The 15,980-nt window shown below is 40.3% G+C and overlaps 1 protein-coding gene across 13 annotated transcripts in view; it reads right to left on the bottom strand.

The window, feature by feature from the left end:
• Window positions 1-15,980, bottom strand: part of LOC122400162 (mastermind-like protein 2) — a 576,033-nt gene that overhangs the window by 36,073 nt on the left and 523,980 nt on the right. For 8 of the 13 annotated variants that reach the window (XM_043401463.1, XM_043401465.1, XM_043401466.1 and 5 more), the window contains 3 exons: window positions 9,522-9,692; window positions 8,321-8,401; window positions 5,874-6,059 (listed from right to left, as the gene is read on the bottom strand). In XM_043401463.1, the coding sequence (XP_043257398.1) occupies window positions 5,874-6,059; window positions 8,321-8,401; window positions 9,522-9,692 (438 nt within the window). Of the gene's footprint in view, window positions 1-5,873; window positions 6,060-8,320; window positions 8,402-9,521; window positions 9,693-9,887; window positions 9,971-15,980 lie in introns of those variants that run through there. The other 5 variants (XM_043401464.1, XM_043401467.1, XM_043401475.1 and 2 more) reach the window with 2 other exon arrangements.

Genomic DNA, 15,980 nt, shown 5'->3' with positions numbered 1-15,980 from the left:
TTAATGTTCTAAGTAGCGAAATCCAAACATGTTTATATTGAATATTAATAACATTTTTATGTGTATGTATATATATATACATACATATAAATATATATGTATATATGTATAAACAGGCAGCAGGCAATTAATTTTAAGACCATCAATGATGTAACGTCCGGGGGAGTATGTATATATTTTCTCCTTTTTTCCTGATGGATGAAAGGGGTGTTGGAGATTGAGGAGCATCGAGATATCCAGACGGGATTGAATTGAAAGAGTGAGATGGGCGTGATTCGGTTTGTTCGTCGTTGACGCAGAAATATCGTTAATAAAGAGTTATTGAAAACATTTTTCAGCGGTGACCGCTGTGCAAATTACTCGACTGGTAGCCTGTGGCGTCAGTTTTGGCACGATTGCGATCGAAAAGAAACAGAAGAGATAAAAAAAAAAACAAATAAAATAAACGAACGAAGATATCACTTTTACGTACGCAGAGACTATTTGTTCTTGCAAGCAGAATATGCACTACGGAAACGTTCGTATTCTCAAAGAGGAGAGACGTAAAAAAAAAAAAAAATAAAACAAGTAATACAGTTTGAGCATACTTCGCACAAGTTCGATCAACTAAAAGAGCAAAGGCACATTACATTAAGATATCGAAAGGAAAAAAAAAATGAAAAAAAAAGGAAACAAAAAAATGGAAATAAACTTTAGTAATAAGGCAATGTACGAGAAGACTAAATAGGTATGACATAAAAAGCACACAACATTTTTTTTTTTTTTGGTCGTTGAGTGAACTTAAAAAAGATTCAATAAACATAGTCTGTGCATTGTTTTCAATTTCAATTATATTTCTTTTATTTGAATTCATCGCTCAATAAATTTCATGTGACCCGAACTTAGTGCAAGTCATCAAGTATTACATCACAAATAGGTATCGTTACGATTACTAATTATCATCATTATTGTATGTTACCAAATATTATAATAATATAATACCGTAAGACCAATTGTAGTTAGTGGATAAATCGATCGATATATTTCCGAATTCTATTTGCAATAGTTTAATTAACGACATTACATTGCATATATTTCTTATTCTTTTCGTATTCTTTTTTTTTTTTCTCATTTACTTAATCGTAAATTCCTAACATCGGTAGTTAGTTTTTAGACGAGGGAGACAAAGGATATACGAAAACTTTGAACATGTTGTTCGACGAGGAGTAATAATATGGATGGTACAAGGAAAAGTCGAAATCACGTTGAAGTCCCGTATCCCGTATAAAAGAAAGAAGAACCAGAATAAAAAAAAAAAATATATGTTCATCAAGTAAGAAAAACACCGACGCGTGTAATTAAAGATATATTTCTTTTTAATCCCAGGCTGGAAAGTACGTTAGAAACTTGGAATAATTAACCGATCGATATTGAATTAAATTTTATCGATATACGTATAATGCGAGTAGAATATGTACTCGAAACTCAACGAAGAATAATCGAATATGCCTCGATAGGATTGGGCATATTCGATCGGACACTCCTTTATTCTGAGCTCTCGTTCTTCGCAGTACGAAACAGAATCAATTAATTTGTTAACCTACCTACTATTTACACATGTTACTATGTGCGTATGCATGACTGGATCGGCGCGTAGAAACGTATTCTGCATACGTACATAAATGTATAGATTCTTTAAAATGTTAAAATTCTGAGTTCGACTAAAAATGTGCAACGATCCGCGAAACCGAACTAGAGGAACCATCGATAAACTATATATTTGAGAATCGCGAGATTTCATTAAAAAATAAACAAAGGAAAAAAATAGAATCATCGTTTTTTGTGTCGTTCGTAATTATAGCCCTCGACAATTGAAAATTTATCGAGCTTGCGCGAAAATTACGTTCCGAACCTTTGTTACGCACAAAGTAAAGTTAATAACGGGTTGTAATTTCGTTTAATTAATTTATTATCAGAAACACGCGAGCATGTAATCAAGGTGAAATCATTTCTCCCTTTCAATCTACATATAGCTTCTTTACCTTCGAAACTCGAACGTTTCTAAGACTTGTTAATTACGAGTTCATTTTGTTCCCCTGAATACACACTCATGAATTTGTCCACGTGTTTTGTAAATTTCACAAGCTTAATACTAATATCATTTAAAAGGAAAAGTCTCTGAAAGAAATAGTTTTGGGTTCTCCCGTTTGTAAATGCAACAAATTCGTTCTCGTTGTTTACTAGTTCACTACGCTTACTAATCTCGAATTATATCGAACGAAATTACCAAAGTTATTTCTGATGTAATAAGGATATATCGCGTTAAAAATATAATCGTTGAGAAGTTTTCTCTCGTATCGGTCGAGTACGAGGAACGACACGCGTCGATGGCAAATACTCGCGGACTCTCTGTAGCTCTGTTCGCACGAGCGTCGGGTTCGTTACCGTCGAATACACGGAAAACGTATTAAATTCGCTTTCTACGAAGAGCCGTTTCTTGTTCTTGAAAAAGGGAGTTCCATTTCACAAACGATTCGCGAGAGTTTCTGCGCCGATACGCTTCCTCCGTCTGATTTTATTCATTTTCTCGCGGAAGTACCGCGCGAAACTTGTTAATTTCGCGAAAGCCGCCGGGCAAAAGAAACGATACAGACTCGAGGGAAATCTGTAAACTCGAACATTATAAAACTTACAGGGTTCTACGCGAGACAGACGAAAGTTTCAGCGAAATTCAACGCTACGTAGCTGCTGGCGCGGCAAGAAACATTATTGTTGCTTCTAAAACGTTTTCTTGCGCGGGCTCGTTGACACGTTCCTCGTTATGTCGGCGACAAAAAGCTCGCGAGAATTCGTGGCACTTAATTAATCGCGGCCGTTGCGTGCAAACCGAGTGCCAAACACATTTGTCGCTGCTTCAAAGATACGATTCGACATTCTGTTCGCTACCGATCATGAATTTTTAAGTGCTTATTCCTATCCCTTAACAATAATAATAACAACATTTTTTATTGCATAATACGTGAGAGTACGGTTTAAACTACGATACGTAAAAATGCACGAAAAGCAAGGTGCAGCTAGCAACGATTTTAAACTCGACAAACGTAATAAAACGAAGCTGTGACGGATTATGCTCCACTTGAAAAGTTTATTTATTTAATACTTGCTTTCTTTGTTAACCTAACATCAATCATTACAGGGGACAAGCGTAATAAAACGAATCAGCAACAATTAAACTCGAGCTGAAAATCACCTTTCACCACACGTTTTATAACTTTTCTAAATCTAACACGACGGCCATCTTGAAACGCAACCTCAATCTCACAGTCGAGAAGCGTAATAAAATGAGTTTCTAACGGTCGAATTACTCTCCTTTTATTTTTATTCTTCAACTCCGATCGTTTTTAATCCTAACATTGATAGCTTAATAAAATTAATCTCCGATAGTATTAATTTTCGGTCAAAAATGACCACTTAATATTAATTTTGTTTCCTGAAATTTAAGTTCCAACGATATTAAATCTATCCTCGATCTTGCAGTAGCTATAGCGCAATAAAATGAATATCTAACGGTCGGGACTAGCTTTCGAATGAAAATGACTACTTAATAGGTATTTCATGCTTTCTCGAAATTTAATCTCAATCGGTTTTAGACCTAACCTCAATCTTAGAGCAACTAGCCTAACGATGTGAATCTTGTTTTCAAATTCATTTTGTTTTATCGTTTTCAGAATAAAATGAAACTGTGGTTGACAAACTATTTTATGATCGTAAGTGATCACCTAATATTTATTTTGTTATTTTTGAAATTTCTTTTTAAACCTCACTTTGATTCTACATTGACAAAATGAATTCGTCGCAGTTAGACTACGCCAAAAGTAATAATTTAATACTCGTTTTACGACTAAATTATTACCGTACAAGCGATTGTTAGGCCATCTTTGCTAACAAGTGAACAGTGTTTTTTGAGATATACATGTGTGACTCATTATGCTTGTCAACTTTCAGCATTCTTGAATCTAATGTAAAATTATTCATAAAAATAGGATTTTACGACACCAAGATTCGTTTGGCGCTAAATTGCAAGTGACTAGTTAAAAAATGTAGAAAATATGTCTTTGCGCTACAAAACTTTGAACGATCTCTGTTTCGTTGTTCTAAGTGCGTTGTAAAATCACAATCGTTACCACGACGAGTGCTAAGGAAGGAATGCAAATTGATTTTCAATTTTATCGATCCTTATCCGTATAAATACTGTGGATATATTTCGAGTATTACAAATCAGTGCAACGTTATTATAATTTCCCATTTACCTATCATTCTCGAAACGATCAAATCAAGTTTCACAGCAGTTTTACACTACTCCAAACGTTCTCTCATTTTTTAAATATCTTTACTCCACTCCGTTACTTGAAATTTAATACACGGTCGAATAATATACTATATCGAAAATAAAAAAAATTGTTGCCAACAAAAGACGAAACAAAAGAAACTACTCTACGCTTTCATATATAGCCAGAAACTCATCTCGAAGATCGTTGCACACTTTTCGATTCGCCTACATTTTTTTTTCCCCCCTTCATTTATTTCGCCATAGTCTCGTGTTTCTTTTTGTATATTCCTGTAATATATAATCGTAATTATCATCACGGTTTTTGTCGTTGCCATTATACTTGCTTGAATTCTCCTTATCAATTTACAATTTCCTCGGGACAATTTTCCCGTTCGCGACCGTCGGAACTCTATTCCTATTATCGTGTAATGCTTCCCCTTAATCGAAATTTACGTACGCCATAGGTGTAGTGTTATGATAATCATAAGTAATTACTAAGAGTACATATAAATCGTAGTAACAGTATTTTTTTTTTTCTGTGCCCGCGGCCTGAATTACCCGCGTTCACGCCCAAGCGAGCCATTTCCCGTCTGAGGACGTGACTCGCCATTTTGTTTCTGTTCGTTTAATGAGCTTCGTTTCGCTCTAGTTCGCTCGGTTACAAGTGATCCGTGAAATCACCAGTTTCACGCGGATCATCCCGTGCGATATCCGTCGCGGTTGAATATCAAAAACCGAAATGCACCTCACAGATCGGGAAAAGAAATCGACAAACATAATTCGCTGAAAAAACGGGTCAGCGTCGAAACTGCGATCCCACAGCTGCGAACGACAACGAAGCTTGGAAATATTCGCGCGACTCGCGCTCAGTACAAAGCTAAAAATATCCGCGGATCGTTCGCGACCGTCCACGCGACGCGATATTTACTCATTGTTGCGAATAAATGTATAGAAATATATGGCGTATCTGTGAGCCCGTAATTTTCTTTTTTAAAAATCACGCGAGAACGCGACGAGTGTCGGCGACTTGATCTCTGACTTCCAGCCCAGGTTCCCGTCTTCGTCGATGCTCGTCGACCGTCCCACGAATCCCCTCCGAAATGTTCCCGAACGGACGCTAGTTCGAAACGTCGCCGCGTGCAAGCGAAAAGATCGTTCGAGACTGCGTTAAACCGGCTCCGATCGTCGTAGGAACGAAACTCGCGAAAGAAGAATAAACGAAGAAGAACAGAAAGAAGAGAAACCCCGTCGACGATCGACTTCAATAGTACGCGTGGACGTAGATAAGGTTGTGGATCGGTTGATGGTGGCCGTGTGGATTGTGCAACGGAGTGCAGAAGGAGGTGGTGGTGATGGTGGTGGGGGACGGAGGATGATTGACAGATTGCATCGTGGAAACGGGCGACACCTGATTGGGGGGACCGGCCGGCACTTGGTACACGGTATTGGGCGCGGCCATCGGGCACCTTGAGGCCCCGGCTGCGCCGTGTTGGGCCCCATGCTGTTGTTGTTGTTGTTGCTGTTGTTGTTGTTGTTGTTGAATGTAGTTTGGTGGTAGACATACCTCGAGGCGGTCGGTACGCGGCATCTTCTGCGGCATCGCTACCGTCTGCGGCACCACGCCGAGAGGGCTTCCCACTCCGGTCGGATCCGCCGGGCCCATTATCGCCGGCATGATGGGACTGGGCGCGAAATACGGACTGTACGTGTTGCCAACCTGCGGCATGCCGGTCAGGTACGGGTTCGTCGCCTGCGAAAACACACCCGGAAAGTATCCAGGTAACACGGATTAGAACAAACCTATCCCCCACCTTCGCTCCACGCGGATCGTCTCCGATTATGCCCCCTTCGATACGCTAACCTTCGAACCTGAGCCGCCCCAAAAGCCCCCTCCCACCCTCTTTGCTTTTTAAATTTCGCTGTTTAAACTTCCCGCGCGCGATACGAACGCGTCGAGGCTTCGCGAGTTTACGCGGGTTATTTAAACCGGAGAATTTTGTTCAAATCTCACGAATCCACCGATGATACTTTCGCGAAGATATACAGAACCGATATAGTTTTGAAGTTATAACAGAATCGTTTACCACGCGTTCTATGCTGAACCGGGAGTTTATATCGCGTAGGAGACTCGTAAAACTCCACAATCCATCAAAAACGAAGGTATAATAAAAAGAATACAAGTTTTATAATATAATATAACGAGTTTAAAAGGTTGACTCCCGAAATAAAATCGTCTACGAGCTTATATCGTGTAGGTCCGATTTCCAACGACGATCCGGTTGGCAGTAATTGTTTACTCGCGGTGTATCGAACGATTCAACCAAAATAAACAAATGTCTGGAGCGTTAATCGATAAGAGAAAGAGACTTTTAACTCGAAAACACGGGGGAAACGAATTCTACTAGGGAAAGAAGCGGCACGTTTACTCGCGAAGCCTTAATCGTTCTTTCTTTCTCTGTAACCCCGGTTTCAACGACAAGCGCGCGTCCCCGCAAGAAGCGTACATGGTTTTGCAGGGAACGGGGTTCCCAGAAGCGAAGGCAGGTAATTTGAAGCGCAGCCGAATGAGCTGAACGCCCGTTCCTTCTTCTTCTCAAGGATCTGTGCTTATATTCTTCGAACTTTCGCCGATGTACAGAAGCTTCCCGGGATACGAGGCACGCTAGCCAAAAAACTTTACCGCCATCCGAGCAATAACGGCCACTGATCCGGAAAATCGCCTCTCGCCACGATCGAAACAATCATTTTCCTCCGTTGAAGCTACCGTGCCTCGTGCTCGGTCGTTTCCTTCGCTCTCGAACTGTTGTCACGGATCAATTCGACGTTATGGAATCCAATTATTAATTTACGTTGCGTTCTATAGGTTATGTGGCTCGGTTCGCGCGAGTGGAACCCTAGATGGCGCTGCTGCGGCTGCGCAACGCGGTGCGCAGTAGCATTCTCCTGCAGAGACGGGCAATAATCGACTACTAGACGATAAAAATGTAAAGCAAACGAACAGCGGTAATATTTTTATTTGTCAGGCGTAAAACGTTATTTTTAATATTAACAAATGGATTCTAAAGCGGACAAAGAGTCCTTATACGAGCAGAATACTAATGAGAAGCATTGTATCTTTCAAAAATAATTTTACAAGTTTTGCACTCCCAATTTTGCAGACTACATTCACCATTTTGTATTACAAATAACTCAAAAACACAACCGATTGATACTCTCAGTGTATAAATAATATTTTATGTAATTCGATGCTTTTTTCACGTAATAAGACTTTTACTTTGGAATAATTTATAGAAAATTTAATTCGCAACTGCAGCGAATTTGGAAGGCAAAGCCTGTACAAACGTAAGTTTTGTGAGACGCGTGGGTCGAGATTAGCCGTCGCGGTAGGTTTACGTCGCTCTATCATCAAAATGACGACAGAGTTGATCTCATAACCGTCGTTTAGCGTTTCTGCCGCATAAAAGCTCGGCAAGAAAGAGGTTGTCGCGTAATCCTTCAAACGGAAGAAATTAGTTGGACGAAGTAACAAGCTACTTTCGCGACGGTGATCCGTGGAATTTCGAGGCGTTCGAAAGAGAGGGAAACGCTTTGATCTTACATGGCCGAAATATTCCATGCTTTTCTCATCTATAGGAAAACTTCAAAACGTCTAGAAATGTTTTCTCTTTTTAACAAAGAAACGAAACATCTCGTGATGCATGCAGATCAAGTTTCTTTAATTTACAGTGCGGCACTCTTAAAACAAGTCGAAGCTTTCATACAAACGCTTACTAATCTTACAGGCACACTACACGCGCCGGCGGCGACGAGAGTTTCGAATGAAAAATCTGCTCAAGACGGTCCATAAACTTCTCTGATCCGCGTTCGATAGAAATTGCATCGCGATGGTAGGCTTCTGTACGATTGGAAAAACACGAGTTTCGCAGTCTCGTTCGGAACCGTCGTCGCCGTCGTCGCGTGGCATTTAATTAACTAAAAAATTAGTGGAAGCCAACCAAAACCAGGAGTTACCATAAAGGCGTGGGTAGCGAGAAGTTGCTGCTGGATTTGCTGTTGAAGGTGATGGTGTGGTGCCGGAGGTGCCGGTGCCTCCTGTTCACCAATGACGTAATTGGAGAACACACCAACAATCAACCACAACCACGAGAGCCACAGCGGCAAACATAGGGGACAGACAGGCAGTCATACAAGTAGTATAGGGTTTGATGTCACGTAGCAACGACTATGATATATATATGTCATGAATAAAAAAAAAGGCGGGTGGGCATATTGATGTTCTGATTTTGTTTCACTAAGTTCTTTTCCTTCTCTGTATTGCAAATTCGATCGTCGATCATGCAAGAGAGAGAGAGAGAGACAGAGAGAGACAGAAAGAGAGAGAGAGAGAGTGAGAGAGAAGGAGAGAGATTTTGTAGATTCGTCAAATTAACTCGAACGAAATGATACACCGATGAACCGATTCTTTTAACGAACCAACAAAACGATGATTCGATCGACGATTCCGTGGTACTGAATGGCAGACAATCTAGGAGAGCTAATAAAAACTACGATTTCTTCTATTCGGCAATTTCATTATTTAATATTGACTGTCTATCGAGAATCATGGATATAATTAACCCTTTCGGGAACTCGAGACTTTCTTCGACGATCATCGAACAAAAACAAAGTTAATATTTAGACTCGAGACTAATATTTAGATATTGAGACTGGAAGACAATAGTTGACCGTGTTTATTATAGGCGGTCGTTAACTATGGTTCTCGTCCGTCTCGAAAGGGTTAAGGAGAAGGGAATGACACTGACCAGAAACATGCGGCGTGCTAAATTTTACTCTCTGAGGGTTTATCTCTCGGTGCAATGCCCGCGAATAAAAAAGAACGCTGACAAACGGAGACGGCGAAGCGACTTTGAAAAACTTAAAAAAAAAGAAAAAAAGGAAAAATTGTAAATTGTCGCCCCCGTCGAAATTTTAATCTATATTTTCCCGCGTTAATTTACGATCTCGAATCTTCGGTTCTCGTCAAAATAATCGACGAAGCTCACTGCACCGTCGTCCGTTTGTTCAGCGTTGCCTACCAAAAAGGGTAATCTAGTAGTAATCGTCGACTAACACAGACAAAATCAACATCTCTCGATCGTGGTAAAAGAAAATGTGTGAATGTGTGAACAGCAGAAGACGTGGTGCAACGATACGCGTTAAATTTTGGACGTACCACTGTTGGTACCTGGCCAGGCACAAGCGGCTGGGCCGGTGTGAGACCCATCTGCTGCATCAGTGCATTCTTCAAGGCTAAGTGATTACGCCCGTTTATCAAAAGCTGGTCCTTCAGGTGCTGTGGTGGATGGAAATACTTGCAGGGCGGTTTATCCCGATTACATCGACCCTGAAACAAAAATACCAACGATTCCATTACGATCGGTCCAAGCTGCAACGTTATTCGGCGAAATTAATAACGTACAAGTAAAAGAAAGCGACACAACCACTTTCGAGACTCAGAAATGCTCCAAGAATATTTCTACAAATTTTTCTTGATAAATTTATTACGCGTACCGGCGCGTTTCTTAATTCATTCACGTACCCGTAAATCAGTATTATGTGCAGTATACGAGGAACGCGCGAAGCAGGTAATTTCTACTCGAGCTTATTGGGACTTCAAACTTGCGTAAGTGGTACGGAAGTACGATTAAACGTATCTTTAATTACAGGACCTTCTACGTTAACAATATTCCCGCGAACCGTCTAGGTGTGCACAACCTCGCCGTTACAAGCGTTCGGGATATACCAGGGCAAAGTCATGTGTACGCGAAACCTATCTGCAATTTAGTCGCGAGTGAAACTCACTCAGGTATTATTAGCGCGCCAGGAGAACGAATATATGCGCCGCCTCCGGGATCGTGCCACAACGATATTTAAAACACACGAACCACTGGCTGAGACCGATCAATGGCGTCTGTGTACGTCTTGCAAGAAGGTGGACTTGTTTATTGGTCACGTGTCTGTGAGACAAAGCTGCCTACTAATAGACAAAGCGGAGGATACGGTAATGATTCGTAAAATGAACATTGTTCCGGGATTAGCATGTTCATTTTTCGTACAGTAGTTATTAATTGCCGTCTTTCACGCTTTACTGGGCAGTTGAGAGGGATAGAAAGGTTCAATTTACGAATCACGTCTATGGTTCATTTTAAGAATCAATCTAAACAAATAAGTAATCTCAACACTGCTTCTAATTGGAAAACTTTTTGAGTCACACAATAATGCACACACAGAAACGCTAGACCAAGGACCGTGAAACAAAGATATAGCAATGATTCTTACAATGAACATCATTTTTCACAAAGCATTGTCTTTCAGGTTTTACTGGGCTCTAAGGGGGAACCTCCTAATTGAGGGGGATAGAAATGTTCAGTTTACGAATCACGTTTAACGTTTATTTTAAAAATCATTACTGCACCAGAGAAGGGGAAGGTACAAGGGTCAAAAGTTTCACCCATTGATAAAAAAAATCTATTACACTGAATTTGAGTCACTTTATTCATTGAACAACTATCGAAACGTTAATTCTCCTATTTTCAGTTGCAGTTTTTGGGGGTAAAATTCTCGAATCCTGTTAGTTAGATCACTTCCTTTAACTATCCACCATTTCGTGACGTTCGATTCGTTATCGAAACTATTTATAAATCGATGATTGTATCAAATTTAGTGTACCAAAACCTTTGTACGTGACAATATATAGGGTGTTCGGCCTAGAGGCCAAAATAAGGCGAAAATCAAGGATACTAATTTATTGATTGAGGCTTCGTTAAAAAGTTATAGAAACATTTTCGGCACACGGTATACTTATGATAAACAATTTTTATCTCGAAAATACGTAGGATTTCGGGGTATGTGTATTCACCAAAAATGATTGTGATTGATCCCCACAACCGAAAATAAGTTTTTTAGAACGATTTGAAAATTCTTTTTTTTTCCGAAAAATATAGTACCCCCTGTCAATTTTTCTTAGAAATTCGTTTTTTATTTTTAATAATTTTGTTTGACGCCCTACAGAAAAATTGTCAAATACTTTTTTGTAGGTACCCATGAACTCTACTTCAGAAAAAAGTTTCATTGAAATATATTCACTATTGTAAGAGTTATGGCTGTTTGAAAATTGGACCATTTTTATGGAGGTTTTCTCATTTTGTGGGGTTAAGAATCAACTTTTCGAATATTTTTGGAATTTCTACATATTCTTCGCTAAAATACACGTTGTTTGCCTTTTGAAACATTGAAATCGTCCAATCCGTTCAGGAGTTATGGTGTTTTAAACATACGCATGAAATTTCAGAGCAACATTTCTGACCTTAGATTATGTTTTCGGTGAGGAATTTTTTTCTCGAAAGTGCGTAAGAATTCGGGGGCATGCCTATTGAACAAAAATGATTGTAATTGATCCCTGCAGCTAAAAATAATTTTTTTAGAACGGTTTGAAATTGTTCAATTTCGCCGAAAAACCCACCTTCCTGAATTTTTTTTCTCAAAAGTGGATAGGATTTCGGGAATACGTCTATTCACCAAAAATGATTGTAATTGACCCCTGCAACTAAAAATAATTTTTCTGTGAATGCTTTGAAATTGTTAAATTTAATTTTTTAATAACTTTTTAACGAAGCCTCAATTAAAGAATTGATTTTCTTGATTTTCGTCTTATTTTGGCCTCTAGAATCTCCCATTAAAATTTTTCCCAGGGATGGCCGAACACCCTGTATTTGCCAACTATACAGATTTTCCACCTCAAATTAACATCTGTGAACTTTTTGTTATATTTCGACATTTTATTCCACTTTTTTCTCGTGGAACGCACCGTCTGAGTACGAAGGGAGAAATGTGGGACGGCCTGCGTAATTATGTCAGTCGCCGTGGTGCTTCTACGCACATGGTTTGATATTTCGAGAGAGGCAGCGTATATTCTTTCTTCTGACGCGCGTATGGCACAAGTGGTTTATACATAATACAGCTAATATCAGAAGGCCTTCCCGCCTCCTCGTAACTCGGGCTTTGCAGCAGCTAGCTTTAACGCGATTTAAGCGTTCTGCGCGTTGTTAGGTTCGCGTGACTGCCGCCCACGCAATCTTGAATAGAGAACACGGAGGAAAACAACAGGAACATTTTTTTCCGCGTGCAACGTCCAAAAAGCGTACAAAAAGATGTCGCCGTAAAGAACTGCAGTCGCAGAATAATATTTTACAAACTTCTCGAGTACTTTGCAAAATGTAAATCTTCAGAATTCGTAAACCTTTAACATTAAAAGAATCGAACACGTCAAAATTGACTTTACAACTTGGTTGATGTTCGAATCAATACGTGATTTTTATACTATTTTTTAAAATCACACCAAGATACGTTTGAAACAATATCCGGCGTTTTCGACGAAACGAAGAAACGTCGAAAGAGGAAAATGTTACGATCGACGAAACAATTTCCCTCAGGGGTGACGTTCTCGGAGATTTCAAGATTTTCCAACGGGACGGTGAAAGAAAATTCAGACGCGTTTTTAATTACCCGGGCGCATTCGTTCGCCACGTTCCAGCAAAACATGTTTCGCGATGCAACGAACAAGGATCGCGTTCTATCGACCTACTTATCTATCTCCGGCTTCCACGTACTCGTGTCACGGCTGTCGAAATGTAACGCGGCAGAAAAGTAGATTATTTACACCGTACACGACGAGTGCAACGCAAAGATGAGCTTCACCGGTAATCAATGTTCGCCAGTTTTGTTTCTCTTAGGGTTGTATGTTGGAACTGTACGAGTTTAAAACTAACCGTGTCGTTTTGAATATGCGAGGATTGATGCTGACAACTTGTTGAAGAGTTTGACACCGGTCTATGTAAAACTGGGAAAAGCTTTTTCACGAATATTCCCCCCTTTAACTCTGGCCCGCAGGTTTAATAACGCAACGAAAGTTTTTGCAATGCCTCACGCAATTTTCGAACTTTTGTTACTTTTATTATTACACATTCTAAGTGGGAACGTTTTAGAACTCACAAATAAAAATAATAATTACTGCGGAAGTGAAACAGGAGAATATATAAAATAACGGGGGTTGAAAAGATCGATCAGTAAATATATTATTTGGATCTCCTGGGTTATTTTGTCCCAGTCTACTACTTTTTTTAATACTTTTACGTCTATTATCGTATTTTTTAGGAACGTTTTAGAAATAAAACGAAAATAAATTGGAAAGGTCGATTAATACGTGTATTACGTACTCATTGATATCAGCAAGCTTGGAACACAAAATTGATAGCGTTTTAGTATAGTGTCAAGACGAATATTTGGAACAATTTCTTCTCTTCATCTTGCGTATATCTTGAAAAGATAATCAACATCTGACTTAACCATTGAGACCAATATGAATCCGAAGCCATTTTGAATCTGTATAGAGTCGAAAACTTGATATTTGCCAGTATCGTACACGCTGCAGCATTCTTCAGTAAGAAATATTATACGCCATTTTAATACAAGGTATGAGTCCGATTTAAAATTTTAAAAGGATACGCAACAGTTGTGTTAACAATTATTCAGAACCAAAATTTTTCCGTAGGTGTTTGAAGAACCTAAATCTAGCGACAGTTATCAAGCTGCACTACACACCGCGTAAAACTTAGAATATCGCATTATACTTAGCCGGGATAAACGTTTGAGCAAATTTGTCCATAACCTAAGCGCGGCCACGTGGCCCCTTAATGGCTGCAGCCAGCGTCCGATGACGCTCCTATCCTCAGACACCGTCTGGCACTTATGCGCCTCTCGCGGCTGTTGAAACAAGGGGTACCGGGATTCGAGGACCGAGCTGGAAGAGGGTGTGCGAGCTTTAAGTTGCAAGAAAGGGTAGAACGCAAGAAATATCCCCGGTTGCGGTGCATGCACGTCGAGAAGAGGACGGAAGGAAGGAAAGGAACGGGGTACAACACGCGTAAACATAGAGGGAGGATGTAGATGACCTGGGGGGCGGGGGGCAGGTTAGGATAGGCAGACGAGAAGGATAGAAGCGTAGGAATAGGATAGAAGAAGGTCAGACTGTGTCAGGGTGGTACTCATTAGACCCTAACAATATTAGTTCAGGTAAGACGTCTACGATGTAGAGGGAGGAGGTTGATAGCGACAGCCGGTGGGCATCCCGTGCTTTCTTACGGAAATCCAGTGGCTTTCCGTAATAGTAGCTTGCGAGCGTAAACCCGACCTCGGAGGGAGGAGCTGCGGCGAAGGGACGACTCCTCAAATATCGCCTAATTAAGCACATTCGAGAGTTTCGAGGAATAATGTGTACCTGCTAGAAACTTTCGACCCACTGAGAGAGCACAATTGCGCGCCCCTCCGTCTTTTCCGCCCCCCATTTCCGTCCTTCTCTCTTTATCCGCCGAGGTTCTCGTTCTCTGTCCCGCTTCCTCTGTTTGCGTCACTGTCCTCGCCACGCTCGTTACACCTAGGAGGCGGCGTGTCGCTCCTCGTCGGCCGTGCACGAGACGCGAAAGCTTGGTTAATTGCTCCGGAGACGAGATTTCCGGTTGAAATTTGCGCGCGCCAGGCAATGGATGCGCGCCTACGTTAAAGGGATTCGCCCCGCGACTAGGCTGCTACATTAGTCGCGTTTATGAAATATATCCGCGTTCCGGATAATTGCGGAGCAATATAACCGAACAGAAGGCAAATAACGGGTTCAACGGCGCCAGGCGTCGAGCTGCCGCGAACGCCGGGAGAATGCGTGCTACGCCACTGCGGCCGGGAATTTTTTTTATAAACGGTGAAGTAGGACACCGCGGGACCTGGATCAAGTACCAGCTGGAACCGTTCGGACGGTTTATTACAACTTTAATTAGTAGAATTTTATAACGAACTGGATTAAAATGTCGGAACGGCTGTTTTCGCTCAGCCACAATATATTGTTTTCCAGTGTCTTGATTTTGTCAAATCCACCGATTCGTTCGAGGTGGAAACACTCTTGTATTGTTTCGTAGTCTAGACGATGTAGATACTACGGATCGTTGGACAAACAGTGAAAAGTAATTTTCAACAACGAAAATGAATTTAAGTTTGGTGAAGGAACCACAGATTTTAAGTTATCGACAAACAGGTGGTGGAGGAGTAATAGTGTATTGATTGAGGTAGTATTGATTATTTGATGGTCAACAATGGTTGGATCATGATCATAGATGGTCAACAATGGGGTTGGCATTAAGGTCAACGATTCAGTACAGACCAAGGAAATGCTAAGTGGTAGAACCAATGAAATACATTCACTACTGTAGGAGTTATAGTCGTTTCAAACCTGGACCATTTTTATGAGGTCTGTCTCACTTTAGGGGGTTAAGGAACAACTTTTCGAATAGTCTTGGAATTTCTAAATATTCTTCATCAAAATACGCGTTATTTGCATTTTGAAACATTGAAATCCTCTAATCCGTTCAGGAGTTATGGTGTTTTAAACATACGCATGAAATTTCAGTAGAACATTTATGCTATGATCAGACATTATACATATAGGAATCTTTTTCTCGAAACTGCGTACGTTTTCGGGAGTACGTCTATTCACCAAAAATGATTATAAGTGATCTCCGCAGCTAAAAATAATTTTTTCAGAAAGATTTGAAATCTTTTAATTTCACCGAAAAGTTTCAGCACCTAC

Source organism: Colletes gigas, unplaced genomic scaffold (assembly GCF_013123115.1).
Source record: "Colletes gigas isolate AHSC1104 unplaced genomic scaffold, ASM1312311v1 Colletes_gigas_Sc00016, whole genome shotgun sequence".
NCBI lineage: Eukaryota > Metazoa > Arthropoda > Insecta > Hymenoptera > Colletidae > Colletes > Colletes gigas.
The sequence above is the reverse complement of the archived record's forward strand: the minus strand, read 5'-3'. Positions and strand labels throughout refer to the sequence as shown.